At 44.8% G+C, this 16945-nt stretch overlaps 2 protein-coding genes across 2 annotated transcripts; both read right to left on the bottom strand.

Annotated features, from left to right (window-relative positions):
- Positions 1 to 2446: 2446 nt before the first annotated feature.
- psmb2 (proteasome 20S subunit beta 2) lies at positions 2447 to 7983 on the bottom strand. The gene is made up of 6 exons (XM_080859377.1): positions 7786 to 7983; positions 6944 to 7066; positions 6754 to 6824; positions 3152 to 3314; positions 2932 to 2981; positions 2447 to 2631 (listed from the first exon to the last, which is right to left on the bottom strand). Exons 1-6 carry the CDS (start codon positions 7874 to 7876, stop codon positions 2530 to 2532), a joined length of 600 nt encoding a protein of 199 aa, XP_080715503.1. The 5' UTR covers positions 7877 to 7983; the 3' UTR covers positions 2447 to 2529.
- A 6841-nt stretch (positions 7984 to 14824) lies between these two features.
- c19h1orf216 (chromosome 19 C1orf216 homolog) lies at positions 14825 to 15817 on the bottom strand (the record flags this gene model as incomplete). Its single annotated transcript, XM_080859170.1, has 1 exon — positions 14825 to 15817. Exon 1 carries the CDS (start codon positions 15797 to 15799, stop codon positions 14825 to 14827), a length of 975 nt encoding a protein of 324 aa, XP_080715296.1. The 5' UTR covers positions 15800 to 15817.
- Between the last annotated feature and the right edge of the window lie 1128 nt (positions 15818 to 16945).

The following is a 16945-nucleotide window of genomic DNA, read 5'->3' on the forward strand; positions in this document are numbered from 1 at the left end:
TTGTGTAGTTTAAAAATGAATATGAGCTTGTTTTCTTTGCATTATTCGAGATCTGAAGACACTGCATCATTTTTGCTATTTTGACCAATTGTCATTTTTCTGCAAATAAATGATCTAAATGACAATATTTTTATTTGAAATTTGGTAGGAATGTTGCCAGTAGGTTATAGAATAAAACTAAAATGTACATTTTACTTTAACACATACCAATAAATAGTAAAACCAGAGAAACTGATAATTTTGAAGTGGTCTCTTAATTTTTTCCGCGGCTGTATATATATACACACACATATATATATAAATTATATAGGAATATTATTCAAATACAAACTTTTAAAACCTTTGTCAAATAAGCATCAGCTAACTGTCCGACAATCAGCCAAACAAATTCAACAAATTCTGACCATAAGCCCTTTCTTACCCTATATAATCTTATTATAATGACCTATCAAAAAAATATAAATAATAAAAAAATATATAAGCACCTGTTTACACAGACAAATCGGCGTTCACACGGAAATGCTGGAGTTGAGTGGTTAAAACTGCTGTAAAGACATCATGGAGCAGGCTTTTGTGGCAGAAGACAGAAGTCGAGATCGAGTTACAATCGCGCACTTCGCCATAACCCTTCGTTTGTGTAAAGTTACCGTTTTGAAACTTATAATAAACTTTTCACGTCAGATTTGCTAATATAGGCTATTGCTGACACTTTTAAAAACCAGGTTTGAACAGTGGTCTAATGCAAATAGAATAAACAGTGATAGATTAAAGTGTGGATGTTAATGTTAATGTTATGAAGTGACGCAGTGGGGTTAAAAAGGGTTCAGGCTGAGGTTGCCAGGCGTTCACGTGGGGCAATTATGTCCTCAGGTTAGAAAGTGTGCAGATCGGACATTTAAACGAACACGTATCCACTGGCTGGTTCGAATCTACCCACTCTGGAGACTGGATTCAAAGGTTTGCCCATTCAGTGACCTAACCGCTGGGGTTCGGGTGAACGAGATGCCAATCCGACAACATTTCGTTCTGCATTCAGGCAATCCAGGCTCCATGGAAACAGGCCCTAAACCAAGGCAAACATTTTTAAATCACTGTTACCGGTCTCTTTTGAGAGAAACATACAAACAGGTGTCGTTCTAGTTTGTAGTTTCAAGTATATTCATATAACCTAGCATATACCAGGTCATTTGACTCACAAGTCCTTTAAACTGTAATAAATCCACAAATATGAGTGTGGGAATCCACTCTGACTGTATTTCTAAATGATGACGTTTTAAACGCAGACCAAAAGACAATAGGCCATTTTCTCAGCCCTTTCAGAAAGGTGGCTCCATGCTGGGGGATGAAACAAGCCTCACCTGACTTACTTACACGTAACAGTTAAAGTGTCTACAAGCTCTTTGTGAAATCATAGTCTAAACATCCGTTCTGGATTGTCAGTCCCTCAGCAAATGTAACAGAGTGCATTAATTACACATTTCATGTTCATAGTATATGATTGCTTTACACCATTTTTTTTCATAATCCAAAAGCTCTGAAACTCTTGATTTGGGGGACTGGGCGAGATGATTAAATGAGTCCTGTGACCCTGAGTCCTCACCTAATGCACGCGCGCACACACACACACACACACACACACTCTCATTACGACTGCAGCAGTAAGATTGCACTGCTGTGTTGCGACCAGATTCAGACACAGTCAACAGCCCCCACGCGGCCTACACAAACATGGACCACCCACGAGGCCTCAGCATCCAAACACCCCGCTCCCCTCTGCCATCTGCTACTGTACCTCTCCTAATGCGCTCTCACTTCACACCTCCTTACCTGCCACCCTCACACACGCTAAAAGTGTAGATAACCCCCTCACACGGTCTCTTTTCTCTATTTTCCTGTGACCCCCACCACCACACAGACACTCAGTGGGACTATTCTCAGCCTCAGTTCGCCTCCGGGCAAACATATGCTCCCCCCCCCCTCCGCCCGCCCGCCCAGATTCCACTCGGGGTGTGTGTCTTCTGTGTCTATGTGAGCAGGAACTGTTTTAATGTTTATTAATTACCTGACTGTGTACAAGCACAAGCACACGCACACACACACACACACACACACAAACACACACACACACACACACAAACACACTCACACACTTGAGTCACACAAACAAACACACACACACACACACACACACACGACATGAGACAGTTATGGTGATTTATAACACTCGCTTGTCCCACTGTGGAGAACACTAGTTCTCCCAGAGCACGCACGTCTGTGTTCACAACGGAGCGGTTAGGTGTGTGTGTGACGGAGTGACAAAACAGCTCTCATAGGAAAACAAGAAAAGTTAAAAAAAATAAAAGAAAAAAGAGAGAGAGACATCTTGGTGTGGAGCAGTGGCAGAAGGCAGCTCTGGATGTTAATGACGCCACATGAGCACAGAAACTTCAGCAGAGGACTTTTATTTAGAACATGGGGAGATAAATCTGAAGTACAAAAATCACACTGGGGCTGTTTGGCGGGGAGAGGTCACTTAGCGCCGATGGGGAGCTTCTCCAGGTCGTGGATGCCCTCCTTGTCAATCAGACGCACGGTAAAGGAGGGCAGGTTCATGATGAAACGCTTCTTCAGCTGCAGAGGAGAAAGAGAGGAGAAAAAGAAAGAGGGTCCAGGGGGAGGAGAGGAAAGCAGTTGAGTGTTCCATCCTGAAACTGGTACATATCATCACTGCACCTATTCAGCAAACTTGTGAGAACAGGCTCACACCGAGGTCTGGGGAATCATTTGAGGCTTCTGCAAAGGTTCCTAATTTCCAGTGCTTTTCCTTATTTCCTGGTTCTAACTGTATCATACTACACAAACTGGGCAGGGATGGAGTAGTGTGTGTGTGTGTGTGTGTGTATGTATGTATGGTGAGTGGTAGGACCTCACCTCCTCGATACACTTCTTGAGAAGCTCTACTGCCTCTTCACGGGTGAGATCTGCAGAAGAGAAACACAAACACATTAGACAAAGACTTCAGAGCATCCAATATATAACAACAAAAATAAGAAAAGCAAACATAAATTGCATTCTAGAGAGCGAGAGAGAGAGAGAGAGAGAGAGAGAGAGCGAGCGAGCGAGCGAGCGAACGAGCGAGGCAGGCACACACCTGGTTTGTAGTATCTGTCGAGGATGGAGAGTGTGAGATAGGCACCGTAGCCATGGGCAGCAAAGGGTGCTTTGGCCAGAGCTGACAGGTAGTCCATGTAGTAGAGACCGGGCCCATCCGTCTCATCATAGCCAGCCAGGAGCAGGTTCACATGGTAGGGGGTCTAGAGAAAGAAGGGATGAGAGACGTGAGCAGGACAAAGGGAGAGAAAGGGAGAGAGAAGATGGCCAAGACAAAGGGAAGGAGAGAGGGAAAGAGACACAGGATGGGGGAAGAGAGGGAGAGAGAGAGAGAGAGAGAGGAAAAGGAAGAGACACAAAGTGAGAATGAATAAATAACTAAGCAAAGGATTAAAAGTACTAGAAGTTTGGGGTGTCTCTCCTGGCGTCTTAGACGCTGTTTCTCATTAGCGGTCGGCTCTTAAACGAATAAAACCAGCAAGGAGGGAAAAAAAACTAAAAAACACAACAAACAGCAGGGCTCTGGGGAGGGGTGTGAGCCTGCGGAGAGGTGCGGTGTGCTGTGTGTTGTGTGTGTGGCTCTGGGGTCTGGGGGGGTCGTGGTGTCACAGGCAGTGTGACATCTGCTGGAAGACAGCACCCCACTGCGCCCGCACACCCCCCCCCCCCCCCCCCCTCTGCCCCCCAGCCCCCACTCCTACCCTTACCCCCCTACATACCCCCCAATCCTGGAGTCATGCCAGCACTCATTAAAACTTCTCTCCTCTCTCCTACTCCCCATCCCCAGTTCCTCTCCCTTTCTCTTCCTTCTCCTCTTCCCCTTTCTAACCAACTCGGCTCTTTTCTGTCTCCATCTTCCCCTCATGATGTGATAGGCCTGTGTTTCCATGTCAGCATTCATGGCTATGTGCATCCTGGTGTACGCTTAGTTCCCTGCAGTGGAGTCGGAAAGCAGAGATGCATGAGGCACCGTGCCAGAACAGATCCAACCCCAGAGAAGACCAGTACCGCCCTGCGCGCACACACACACACACACACACACACACACACACAGCACCTGTTGGAGGTGTTCTGCACATGTGCTGTGCCAGCTTACATCCAGAACACAGACCTCTGGCCCTCGTATGACAGCGATCAGCACACAAACCTTCACCCTATTCAGTTTTTCTCTCATTTTTTTTATTGAAGCGGAACTCTACCCCAGAACTCGGTTTTCGAGCCATCAACTAAACGATGTAGCTGAACTGTGATGAAACACATCACTGCTCCTGAAGCATCGTGAACCTTGCAAGGCCGCTGCCGACGTATCCATCACCTACTGGTACACATCCAGGTCATGAATTTTGCAGGCCCACCTCCTCCAGCCCCTGAATCACATTTTCATTTGCTGATGGAGATTCATTCACAGGACTTTATTTAAGAATGGGTATCAGACCTGTAAGGTCCACCACAGCTATAGAAGGGGCCAACAGAGGCAGATATCAGGTGTGCCAGTTCTGCTGGGAATACTACACTTCAATCACACCCCCTGTGCTTACCCCAACCTCCCTCTCTCTTTTCTGATGTGAGGTTTGGAGCAGCTGGAGTTTGTCTGAGGGAGCGTCGGTACTCATGGGTGTGTGTGTGTTGTGTGTGTGTGTGTCCATGGTAGTGGTGACGAGGGGGGTGGGGGGGGATTGCTGATACTCCTGGGGTGCCTGGTGGCCCAGGTGTTTTTTTTAATGCTCTGGCAGTTCATAGCACCTGCCCCACCCCCTCTCCTCCTCAGCAGCAGCCCAGAAGCATTGGCACACACACACACACACACACACACACACACACACACACACACACACACACACACACACACACACACACACACACACACACACACACACACACACACACACACACACACACACACACACACACACACACACACACACAACTGATGTCGGCTTGTACTCTCCCTCTCAAAAACACACACCTACACTCCCCACTACAGACAGTTTATCTTCCCCCAATCTATATATAAAAAAAAATAAAAAATAAAAAATTAAAATCACACATTCAAGTATATGAGGGCCACCTGCTGTAACACAGGTCCTTGCCGATTGTGTGTGTGTGTGTGTGTGTGCGTGTGAGAGAGTGCGTTGAGGCTGCATGTTGACTTCAGGACCCAGTCCCCTGTTCCCACACTCCCACACTCCCACATCAGTGCCACTAATTGTTTTTTGTAATTATTTTCTCCCCTTTGCTATTGTGACAGGAGGTGACTACAGTCTCCCTAACAAATTAGCCCACAGCAGCCAGGGCCTGGGAGAGAGGGGGGAGGGGCACTAGACTGCCGTGCACAGATGGGCACACCGCGTCTCTTTCACAAAACACACACACACACACACACACTCACCAACACAGGTAGGTATGCTTTCACAAACACACACACACACCCACCAACACAGGAAGGTATGTTTTCGCACAATCACTCCCTCACAAACACCTAAATACATAAATCAGTACAGATTTGAAGGGGGTGGGGCTGAGGGGATGGCATCAGAGGCATGATACCCATGGGGGGAGCTCTGGTGTGCTGGTCCTCTGGGACTCGCACACTCCTGAGCTGCCAAAAGCACCCCACGACCACTCCAGACACACATACACACACACACACACACACACACACACACACACACACACACAGTCACACACACACACACAGTCACACACACACACACACAGACACACACACAGATGAGACCACCCAGCAGGAGCTACTGTCACACCATCACAAAATAAACACATTATGATCACATCACACTTGCACAGTCAAAGTGGACAATAGGCCAGAGCCTGATGAGTCTCTCTTACCATGATCTCTCATGTGATTGTTGGGTCATGTTGTGATGCTCATTCACACACACTAACTCTTCCATTTGATACGAGTTGATTTGTATTCAATACCAAAAAACTATCCACAGCTTTCTTGTTACTTATATTGCTGTTTACAAGTCAATCATCAAATACATTGTTGGCTTGCAAGGGGATATTTTGACCTCTTCAGGGTGAAGTACTGGGGTGATTTAGGTCACTCGAGACACTGAGGTACCAATAAACAGTTAAAACAGCAAGCTATTACAGAGACGCTTCTGGCTGGGGAACTGCTGTAAACCTGACTCTCAGCTAAGGATTTCTACACGTTGGGTTTGTCGTATTTAGCCTATATGTCAAAGTTAACCGTTTTGGTTCCAAGTTGGTCACTTAATAAAATATATTGTATCCTGTTGGTCTTTATCATCTTAAAATGCCCATAGGTATTAGGAATTTTAACGGCAATTTGGTAGGTTAACTTAGTTCAGTGGTGGATTGGTTGTTCATGCCATTGGGCAACACAAGAGGGGGGTGAAACAATAGATAATAAGAGATTGCATATCGTGTGTGTCTCACGTAAACTAAGAAATTAAGTGTCTGTTTGTGAGTGAGTGTGATTGTGCTATGGAATATATGAATCTTTAAGGTGGCTCTGAAACATGGTGTGCAGTGGTACTGATGTGTTGTGGGTGAAGGATATACGCTCAGTATGTGTGCATGTGTGGTGCTATGAAAACATCAGTACAGGCAATGCTACAAAAGCACATATTCACTAAATAGTGGCTGCGTACTCACCCGGCTTCGCAAGTAGTCAGCCAGGTTCTTTCTGGTGAAGTTAGCCGCCGCTGCTGGACTCAGCTCATACCCTACACAACCAGGGTTTTAAATTCAACCTAGTCATTAAACTCAGACAAAAACGAACATTACAAAAACAACACCCATCACTCACAGAGACACACCACTCCAAGATAACCACAGTACTCACCGTTTCTCATTTTGTAGAGCTGCACGTTCTTCTGAATATACTCTGCAAACTGCACAGTGTCACCGGCCTCACCCACACAGAGCATCAGAATCTTGTCACTCAGTTTGAACATTTTGTCTTGATCTGAGAACAAACACATTCATATTAGGCAAGTTAAATGCGTGTTTTGAACGGAGAGTACCGTTGCCGTGTCACTAGTGGCTAATGATAAATGAAGAGATGAGTATTTTAAACTTACGTGTGAACATGCATCAAACTTTTGGGAACATTTGCTCAGAACATCTGACTTAAGCTGGTACTGTATGTTTTATACGACTACAAGATTTAATTATTATCTTAACTCTGGGCCCAAACTGTAAATTGCTTTCACTTTCATTCATGTTAACATGAATAAAGCGCTGCTAATGGGGAACTTCCTACATGTTGTCAATTGAATTAAGTAAGGCAATGAGATAAACCATTCACACTTAATACAATTCGATTTTTTGCCCCCATTTCTGATGTTCGGACCTTAGCCTCTAAACGTCTGACAGGAATAGACATTCCAATCTAGCGTTAACAAAGCCAGTCATCTCTGGCTAAGCTAAGCTAGCTATATCGCTAACGATTATGTTAGCATTACCTAGCATTTTTCGAGCACACCGGTCAAGGGGTAGTTCATTGTTTATTTGTATTATCTGGGTAATAATAATACAACCATCATTACCCATAATCATTACCTAAGCTTAGATTACTGTGCCGGGTGACCGCAAATATATTCTTGTTTGCCAGTTAATCCTAACTCTTCCACTCTCGGCAGCTAACATTGCTAAGAAAGGCTACAATGCTAAGTAATGACTTACCATGCTTCATCTGGATGATACTGCTTGCAGCAACATTATCTGCTGCAACTAAGACGAAGTCTTGTCCCTGTATGCCAATTAAATACTCCATTGTTGTATTGTATTTTCTGTTTAAATTTTAAGGCTTTTTGTAGTCACACACCACTAGCCACCGCTCCAGATACAATCTGTTATTACACAGCAAAAGTGAATCACGGCGCGGGGTTCTGACGTCATGTAAAATGAAGCCAAATCGGAGAGGTTCAGTTTCTCCCTCTCCTGCAACATGTGACTTGCTGTTGTCCAGTCAATCTCCGTCTATCTATTCTGTCTTTTGATAGCCTACCATACCATATACATATAGGGGCGACGGCTCCTTCCAAATACAGACCCTTTCACAATTCATGAAGGGAGAGGTCGGTCATAAGATCGCAAAATAATGTTGCCATTTATTTAAAAAATGTAGGCACTTAATAATTCATATTTTTTTATTTATCATCTGTACTGAGAAAAGTTACTGGTAGGTTATAGGCTATACTTGTCGAATCAGCCTATACATTCATTCAAAAAACTTGATGGATTTAGTAAGAAAACACATATACTTTTATAATTATATTACAACTAATCCTCATCCTCATCAGAATCAAAATCAGAAAGGTTTTACTGCCAAGTAGGTTTTCACCTACCAGGAATGTTCTGTGGTATGTTGGTGCAAACAATAAACATACACAATAAACAATAAACAATACACATATTAAGTTATTTTTCAAACATAGAAAAACGCGTTTGGTAGGTTTGGTTCCTGTGGATGTGTGAGCAAGGGATGATTCACTGTGTAGATGGCCTTGGGGAAGGTGCCAAGGTCAAAAAGGACACACTGAAAACCCATCACAAAGAAACACAACAATACATACATCACCCCTTAAATGTCTTTACAATGACACATTTTACAAACATCTTTTTGCATTACATCCGTTCCCTTTGTAAAGCACCATAAGGTCCCCGAAATAAAATACAACATGTAGAATAAAGCATATAAGTTTCTATCTCTTTCAGCCTGCAGGTCAGAGTGTTAATTTATCAGCTTTCAACGACATACTGCAGTGGTAGTGGTGCAGGATTTAAGTGTGATTTTAAAACTCATATTCATCTTTTCTCTATACCACATCTCTGTCAGCAGTTGTGCCTGGTTCAGCCTGAATGCTTCGTTAGAACTCTTCATTTGCATTCAGATTAATTATCTAATTACCCACAAATGTCCGGCGGCCAGCCCACACCCGCTCGTCAGCTCTGAGCCTGTAATTATTTTAATCATTTACTTTCATCTGGAGCACTCTTGCCTTACTCCTGCGCTTAGAGGCCATCCTTAATTACCTTGCCAAGACTTCTCTCTTCTTTTCGTGAGAGACACAGTGAGAGAGAGAGAGGGAGAGAGGGAGAGAGAGAGAGAGAGTGAGAGAGAGAGAGAGAGAGAGAGAGAGGGAGAGAGAGAGCCCGATGGCGACATGTGGCAGGAGCAGACAACACTGAGGAAGCTTGCAGCTCTGCTAGTTGTTGCCCTGATTCTTTTTCTCCTCTCCCTCTCTAACCCCTGAGCATCCTCCTCTCTCTTTCTCGCTCTCTCTCTCTTCTCTCCCTCTTTTTCTCCCTCCCTCCATGTCCTGGTCTCTCTATCTCTCCACCAACCCCTCCCCCACTTCCTCCCTCTCCCCCTTTTATCACAAGCACACACAGGAACCGCCTCTGGGCTTCAGCACTCTGACTGCTAATACACTCTCACACACACACACACACACACACACACACACACACACACACACACAGATGCACTCACACATACAAAATACAGACCTCCCACCCACACCCACTCAAACACACACACACACACACATTATGTGACACAGATCATGCTTGTCTGTCTCTTTTATATTCTTCCCTCCCTAAAGTTGGCAATCACACTGTTCTTTCACAGCATCTGGTTTGTGCCCATCGGAGAAACAGTGGGCCTGACCCGTCACAGTGCAAACTTCAAACGCACACACACACACACACACACACACACACACACACACACACACACACACACACACACACACACACACACACACACACACACACACACACACACACACACACATACACACACATTATGTGACACAGATCATGCTTGTCTGTCTCTTCTATATTCTTCCCTCCCTAAAGTTGGCAATCACACTGTTCTTTCACACACACACACACACACACACACACACACACACACACACACACACACACACACACACACACACACACACACACAGTCAGCTCTGGAGTGGGCTTCTTGCACTGTCTTTAATCAGAGTATTAATATCGTACTACATTTTTGCACTCAATCGTTCATTCGGATGAATATAAAGTCATTGTGACCATATAAGATTCTCTCAATTATTTGACAAAAGAATGGGGGCACAACTTTATATATCCCTGATTAAAATTATTCAATGTTATTTTAGATGTGAGTCACAAATCAATGTTCATAATGCTGTGAAAAACTAGGGTATGAGAAATATACACTCTGCTGTATTGCCATAGGAGACACCTTGTGTCCTGAAGAAAGTTGCACAGAACTGAGAGAGGTGCTGTCTGTGAAGATTTTTTTTTACCAATTATAAATCATAAACACAGAGCAATATTTTTAATCCAGGGTATGACAAGCAAATAAAAAGTTATTTACAGACACATTCTTTTATCTGACATACAGAAACTGAAACTGACAAATCTAAGTCTGCTAAAGTGCAAGAAAATATTCTGCTTTGAGGTTTGATATTTGAAATCACACTTCTTCCAAAACAGGCATTTCTGTAGTAGAAGTACAGAAAATCCAAGCATTAAAAGCAGTGCACTGAAAACTGTGGAAAGACCTGGGAGAAAATACATGTTGATGTAACTCATCAACATGTATTTTCCTTTCAACCAGTGACCAAATGAAAGTTTAAATGCCGTGTTTTTGTTGGCTGTGTGTGTATACAAAGCTGACCTTTTGTTATGTGTGCCTCTACAATGTGTTTTCAAAGTAATGTGGATATTTAAAACTACACATTCTTTTGAAAACGAAACCTTCTTGTTAAAGCTTTTGGTCCTGTGTTCATCATTTTCAGCCTATCCCCCTAGAAATGGTTTTGACTAAGGACATGAGTGCATATTGGTTTGTACAAACATGAAGTCATAAAATGTGTGCCATGTTGTTGCAATAATTGGATTATGAGAAGGGATGATACAGTTCCTTATATGAATATTGTGGATTTTTTTCTAGCTTGCAGTTCGTGTGTACAGTTTTGAGAAAACGTGTAAAAACGTTGTAAGAAACCAACCGAAAGTGTATAGGAGAGCTTATTTGCAATGCATGTTTGTGGGTCTGTGAGTGAATAAGTGTTGCGTGTTTAAATGGAGGATTCAAACCTTCTTCCAATCGCCGTGGGATTCATCCTCACCAACTTCGCGTTGGAACAACAGCACTCCCGGGGGAGCAGGCAACACATAGTGTTAAGTTTGTTTAATGTAGCAGTATAGAATTAGAATTCTTGAAGAACTCCGTTCATCCCGGTGTCAAGGGGCCAGCTTTTTGGTTTTAATCTGCAATTTTACGGTGCTGAGTCTAGAAGGACTGCGCCCCCCAACCGCTTTTGTTTTCTGCTGTGGCCGTTTAGCGGTGCTTTGCTTTACTAAACTGGGAAAGGACGTGCGGAGAACCTGGGCACGAGAGATCACTTCATCTGAAGAGGGTGAAAAAGAGCAAATTAAATGGAAGTGACAAGCTCTGAAGAAATCCCCCCGGCAGCTGTGCGGATTCAACATACTCGACCGCCCCCCCAACTCTGACCCCCGTGCCTGGCACACGCACCTGCTTCTCCAAGGCGCGTTTCCACCACGCAAGATTATCCCGGGGCGTGGCGCGCACGGCCCGCTCTCATTGAGGTCTTGTGAAAACCCTTTATGCGTGAAAAAGCCCCCTTTCTCCTGCTATTGTCTAACACATTTTTATGGGAAAACATTGGGCATTATGAGGTTTCCACATTTACATGGGACTCCATAGACTGGTATAATCCTTTCAACCAGTGACCGAATGAAAGTTTAAGTCTGCTGTTTTCATATTTATTAGCTGGTTAAAGCAGACGATGCAGCTGAGCGGTCCCGACTCCCGACCAACAGGCTTTCTCTGCTCTCCACTTTTCTTGCGATTGACTGCCAACATACAGCATCTATCAGAGTTTTTACGGACATGCCTTAATCATTTAAACAGCCTGGTGTTGATTGTGAAAAGAAAGAAAGAGAAAACTGAAGCACCCTGTTATTATTGAATGACCTTTGACAATGTTAAGCCATAACCCAGAACAAACTTTTATTTGCACTTGATCCAAATGATATACATACATTGCCATAGCATATGTTTTTCACAATAGGCAAAAGCCACAATTTAACATATAGTGCAGGCTAAGTGTAAGCTATTAACCATCCATATCTATCTATCTATCTATCTATCTATCTATCTGTCTCTGTCTGTCTGTTGCCCTCTGTAGACAGATAGCATCATCCTCCCCAGGCCGTGGGGCTAGAGCAGCCCCCATGCCCACCACCCCTACTGTCAGCGTGGATCTCTTCCACCCCAGCAGAACGCTGGCGGCTAGTGTGCTGTCACACTACATCAGGCGGAAACAGAGCGAAGGGGGAGAGCGAGAGAGAGAAACAGAGAGGGGCGAACCTATTATAGGATGCTCGCGAGGCCTGGTCCGTGTCTCGCTCAGTTCCTAACTGAGATTAGATGGGACACGTGTCGCCCCCCAGTGCCAGTATACGGCCAGTGCATGTAAACCTCTCAAGTTTTCGGAATTTATTAGGGACGTATGACCTAAAAAGGTCAAGAAGTAAATAGGCTACAGTTATTTTTATAGGCCTGCGTTGTCCTATGACCATAGAACTAATTTCAGCCATAATGATATTGATATTTTACCTGATAACAATGTTGGGAGTTGGTACAGCTTAACCATCATTGATCATCAGTGACAACTCAGAAAAGGATGGAAGAATAGATAGGTGCATAAAACAGGTATAGTTTGCATAAAAGAAGAACCTAATTATTAAAGAAACTATGCCCTCAGGTCGACCCCTTGTGAGCTCAAATTATGATTGATCTAACGTTTGCTTCTGCAAATCTTAATGTATAACTTGCGTTTCGTCTACACCTCGTTCCATAGATGTTAATATATTGTATATATAAATATGGGTTACAGGCCGCCAGGCGAGTACTGTGTGATAAATATGACGTAGGAGCACACTGACATGATCTCCTGAAAAAACATCTATCTCCATCAGTGCACTCTGTAGTTTACTCAAAACATGCGGAGCGCAAGCTGAACGCCCTTTGCCTGTTGGACTAATTACCGAGACGAAACCTTAACCTTAACTTAACAACTCTGTTGTCAGAGTGATCAGTTGCTGTTGTTGTAGCAGCCCCCAGTCCCTTATTATATTTATAATCTGAAATAGGACTACCACTTTGCATAACCGTTATTAACGCTCAGCAGGCTCCTATCGTTACCGACCTGTGTCGTGCAGGCTTCAGTCGCTTAGCGAAGTCATGTGATTGAGTGTTGAAGTTCTATGTAGAAGCGCCAATTTAAAGCTGTGCGCCTATTTTGGTTGCATGAAAGTGCCAGGCTAAACAATGTGTCAAGTGACATGAATATTTCAAAGGTGTGACAATCCCCTATAGCATAAGGTCTTATTATAGCATTTATTAGACAGACATATTTAGGCTCCGGGTTCGATGGTTTTAACATTTTTTTTTTACTGGTGGAGAGGCACAGGGCTCTTCAAAAGAAAAACATTTAACGAATAAAGCGTGACACCCCACTAACACAAAATCCACAAACAAACAAACAAATTAGTATTGTAGTCTTATGCTACAATGGTCTGCCACTATTACGCATACAGACCATAACGGTGATAAGCGGAAAGCTGAAATCTGCGCCTCAGGGCCGGGCGGCACGAACGGAGATTATCCTCATCTTGCCTTTAGGGCTTGGCTGTGGAGCGCGACTGGACCAGCGAGTGCGTCCCGGGCTTGGAGAGCCAGAGCCCTGGGGCGCAGACTCCAAAGAAACCCCAGGGGTACGTATCGGGGGTGCAACTCCTGCAGACTTGTTCAGACGATGGATTAAATTACAAACGGTATCTGCGTTAACATACACGCACATATCTTGCATGTACATGCGCGCAAACACACATTTAGTTGAATATGCTGCACCCGGGGCGATGGATGTGTGTACGATTGATGCCTTGAGGCAAGCTAGTTATTCAGAACAATTCTTCATCTGAAAACAGTTTAAAATGGACTCCGTGGTATCAGGCCAGTTTCCAGGCAAATGTCAAAGACAAAAGATGCTTCACGCGACAAGAAGAACTCAGGGGCCGAAGTCTACCATGTGCTGCTATATCTGAATCACACAGATTCATAATCCTAATCACTTCAACGGCCAACATTTGTCTTTCCCTTCCATTCATACAAAGAATGTAATTAAAGAAGCCACACCTGAAAGTGTTACAGATGTTTTATTCCACATAATATAGATCCATTTATGATAAGCTCTGGGATAAACTTCAATATAATTTAAAGGTCATATATAGAGGTTTATTTTAGTATATCTGTCCAAGAAGTCTGGCTGGGAACAGAAATACAACATATAATTCAACCGCTCACACACACACAGAGAAAGATGCACAGACACATGCTCTCAGTCACACAGAGACACACACAGCCAGTCCCGGGAGTGCAAAGATAGAACAGAGGAATCACACACCAGGAAATAACTAGCCTACATCTCCAGACCCTACACGACACTGATCCCTGAGCTTGAGTCAGAGAGGGAAGGGAGACCATCACAGAACCAGGTCTGATCACGTCTTTGGCTGTAATATTATGGTTGGTGAAACTCCCAGGATGATACCACTCTCTACACAAGTCCTGTCTACTCTTTCTGAAACGTTCCTCTTCCTCATCCTCCTCCTCCTCCTCCTCCATGTCTCAGTGGCTGGCCGCAGCTCCCATGCGCAGGAGCTCTTTGCGGTGCGTGAGGATGACGTCAAAGCTGCTCTGCAGGCGGTTCTGCTGATCCTGCACACGGGCCTGGAGGGTTCGAATCCAGCGGATCAGCGCCAGCCGCCGGTACATGGTGAGCTGCAACTGGTGCTTCTGCATCTCCTTCTCTTTGAAACTTTGCCGGTCCTGAGCGCTCCACAGCGCCTCCATCAGGTCATCGCTGGTACCGCCGCAGCCGTCCCACTCGGAGTCCGACGAACCCTCCTCTTCCCCTGGCTCCATGCCTTCCAGGCTCCCTCTGAATCTCTCGGCCCCGCGTTGACCTGAGAAGGTGCGGTCCTGCTCGGCAGTGGGTGGACCCCCAATGCAGAGGCGGTCCCAGGCAGACGGGAGATTGCCAAGGCCAGCCTCTCCACCATCGGCCAGCGAGAGGGCACTGCCACTGTGGGAGCTGAAGGCAAACTCCTCATCACTCTCGCCCCACTCCAACCCATCATCCTCCTCCTCCACTCCTTCTTCCTCCTTACCGCCGTACTCTCTGGAGTCTTCCAGGTCCTTCTTCACCCCCCCGTCACTAAATCGCCTCATCTCCTCGTCTATCCTGCCCTCCTCGGCTCCCTCTGGGGGCACCCTGCCACCTCCATCATCGCCGCTCTCCACCTCTTGGAGGGGCTCCAGTGGGCTCCAGCAGGGCAGGCGGGACAGCGGGGACAGCGGGCCCAGAGGCACCCCTGTGTGGTGAAGCTGGGTCGGCAACTCGCGGCCCAGTGGCCCCAGGGAACGTGGCCTCACCTGATTACGGTTCTCGTCTCCCCCAAGTGTGTCGTCGTCTTCACCCAGGAAGTTGAAATTGCTGTCTTTCTCAAACTTCTTGTTGAACTGCTGTGGGCCATTGCTAAGCAGGCGCAGGGAGGACACGCCTCCGTAGGCTGCGTTGTTTGGCCGATCCTGCTGGAGCATTTTGGACTGGGTGCGGGACTCTGTAGCTCTGTAAGAGGCAGACAGGAAGTCAGAGAGAAAGAGTGAGAGTCTTTAGGAACCTGCTTTAGACCCCTTCATTTGGACTTCAGCAGGGTAAAGTTTAGAACTCCACAGAGAACTATTTTTTTAAACATTAGGCTTACTTATGAAACAGGAAAAGCAGAGATAAGAAGTTGTGTGACAAACATACATCATCAAAATGTTCTATAAGAAATATTATCATCATGAAGTAGGCCTGTTTCTATGGCACGTTGCCACAGAGAATAGGCCAAAAAAAAAAAAAACAAAGACGCTCAAATCTTTTTAAGGGAAAAAACAACCAGAAATCATTGGCACAACACAACATTTCTTCCGTACAAATACACTACACATAATGTATAACACTTTGGCTAAACGAAATGTAGGGCTATTGGCTACATTAATCAATGATGTTCTCCTGTTGAATGTATCGTCGAAGGTTATCCCAGCTTTTTCATATTTTTATTTGATTATGGCAGTCAAGTTCATTTCAGATGATGTGGTGACAGGAAGCAGTTGCATTCTAGTGATAATTTTCCATCATTAACTGAATGTAGCCTTAATACAGATGTGCAAGCACCTGGCGCTGAAGGACAGCCACAACACGCATCTCGCCCAGTTGCCAGGAGGTTTAGCTTGTCTGATCATTGAATCAGCGTGACAAATGTTGAGCCCCGATCATAAAGTCAATGTCATGTTGTCGTCCTCGGTGTCTAAAGGGAATGTAGTGAAGTGAGCGGGCTATCATAGAGCAGAGCTTACATTACAGGCTACCCTACCTGCTTGGTATGAAGGACATAAAACATATTTCCATAATAACGCCACTTTAAAAATACCATAGGCTACATTAGGCTACGTCTCTTATGCTAGGCTATAACGTGGCGATGGCTCATGTTATTAATCAAACAGTAAACTGAAATGTCAAGGCTGTAGGGAACTAGATTAAAAGCGGACATAAATATATTACGGTTATTTACGGTACATAGCCTACATAAACAACAGCCTACTACATCTAAATATCGCAATAACGTGATTTGAAACAATGCGCAAAATAACAGTTTTATCGAGATTAATCCGGCCATGGCGTGTTATGTAAGAGCGGCGCTT

The sequence above is a fragment of the Sprattus sprattus genome (genome assembly GCF_963457725.1).
Source record: "Sprattus sprattus genome assembly, chromosome: 20".
NCBI classification, from domain to species: Eukaryota; Metazoa; Chordata; class Actinopteri; order Clupeiformes; family Clupeidae; genus Sprattus; species Sprattus sprattus.

What these genes read in the sequence shown, in the direction of transcription:
- psmb2 (XM_080859377.1), bottom strand. Translation starts at nt 7,876, where the DNA reads ATGGAGTATTTAATTGGCATACAGGGACAAGACTTCGTCTTAGTTGCA. An exon ending in TATCATCCAGATGAAGCATG is followed by an intron (nt 7,067 to 7,785) that starts GTAAGTCATTAC and finishes GTTTGTTCTCAG; the next exon opens with ATCAAGACAAAATGTTCAAA. An exon ending in GCTCTACAAAATGAGAAACG is followed by an intron (nt 6,825 to 6,943) that starts GTGAGTACTGTG and finishes CTGGTTGTGTAG; the next exon opens with GGTATGAGCTGAGTCCAGCA.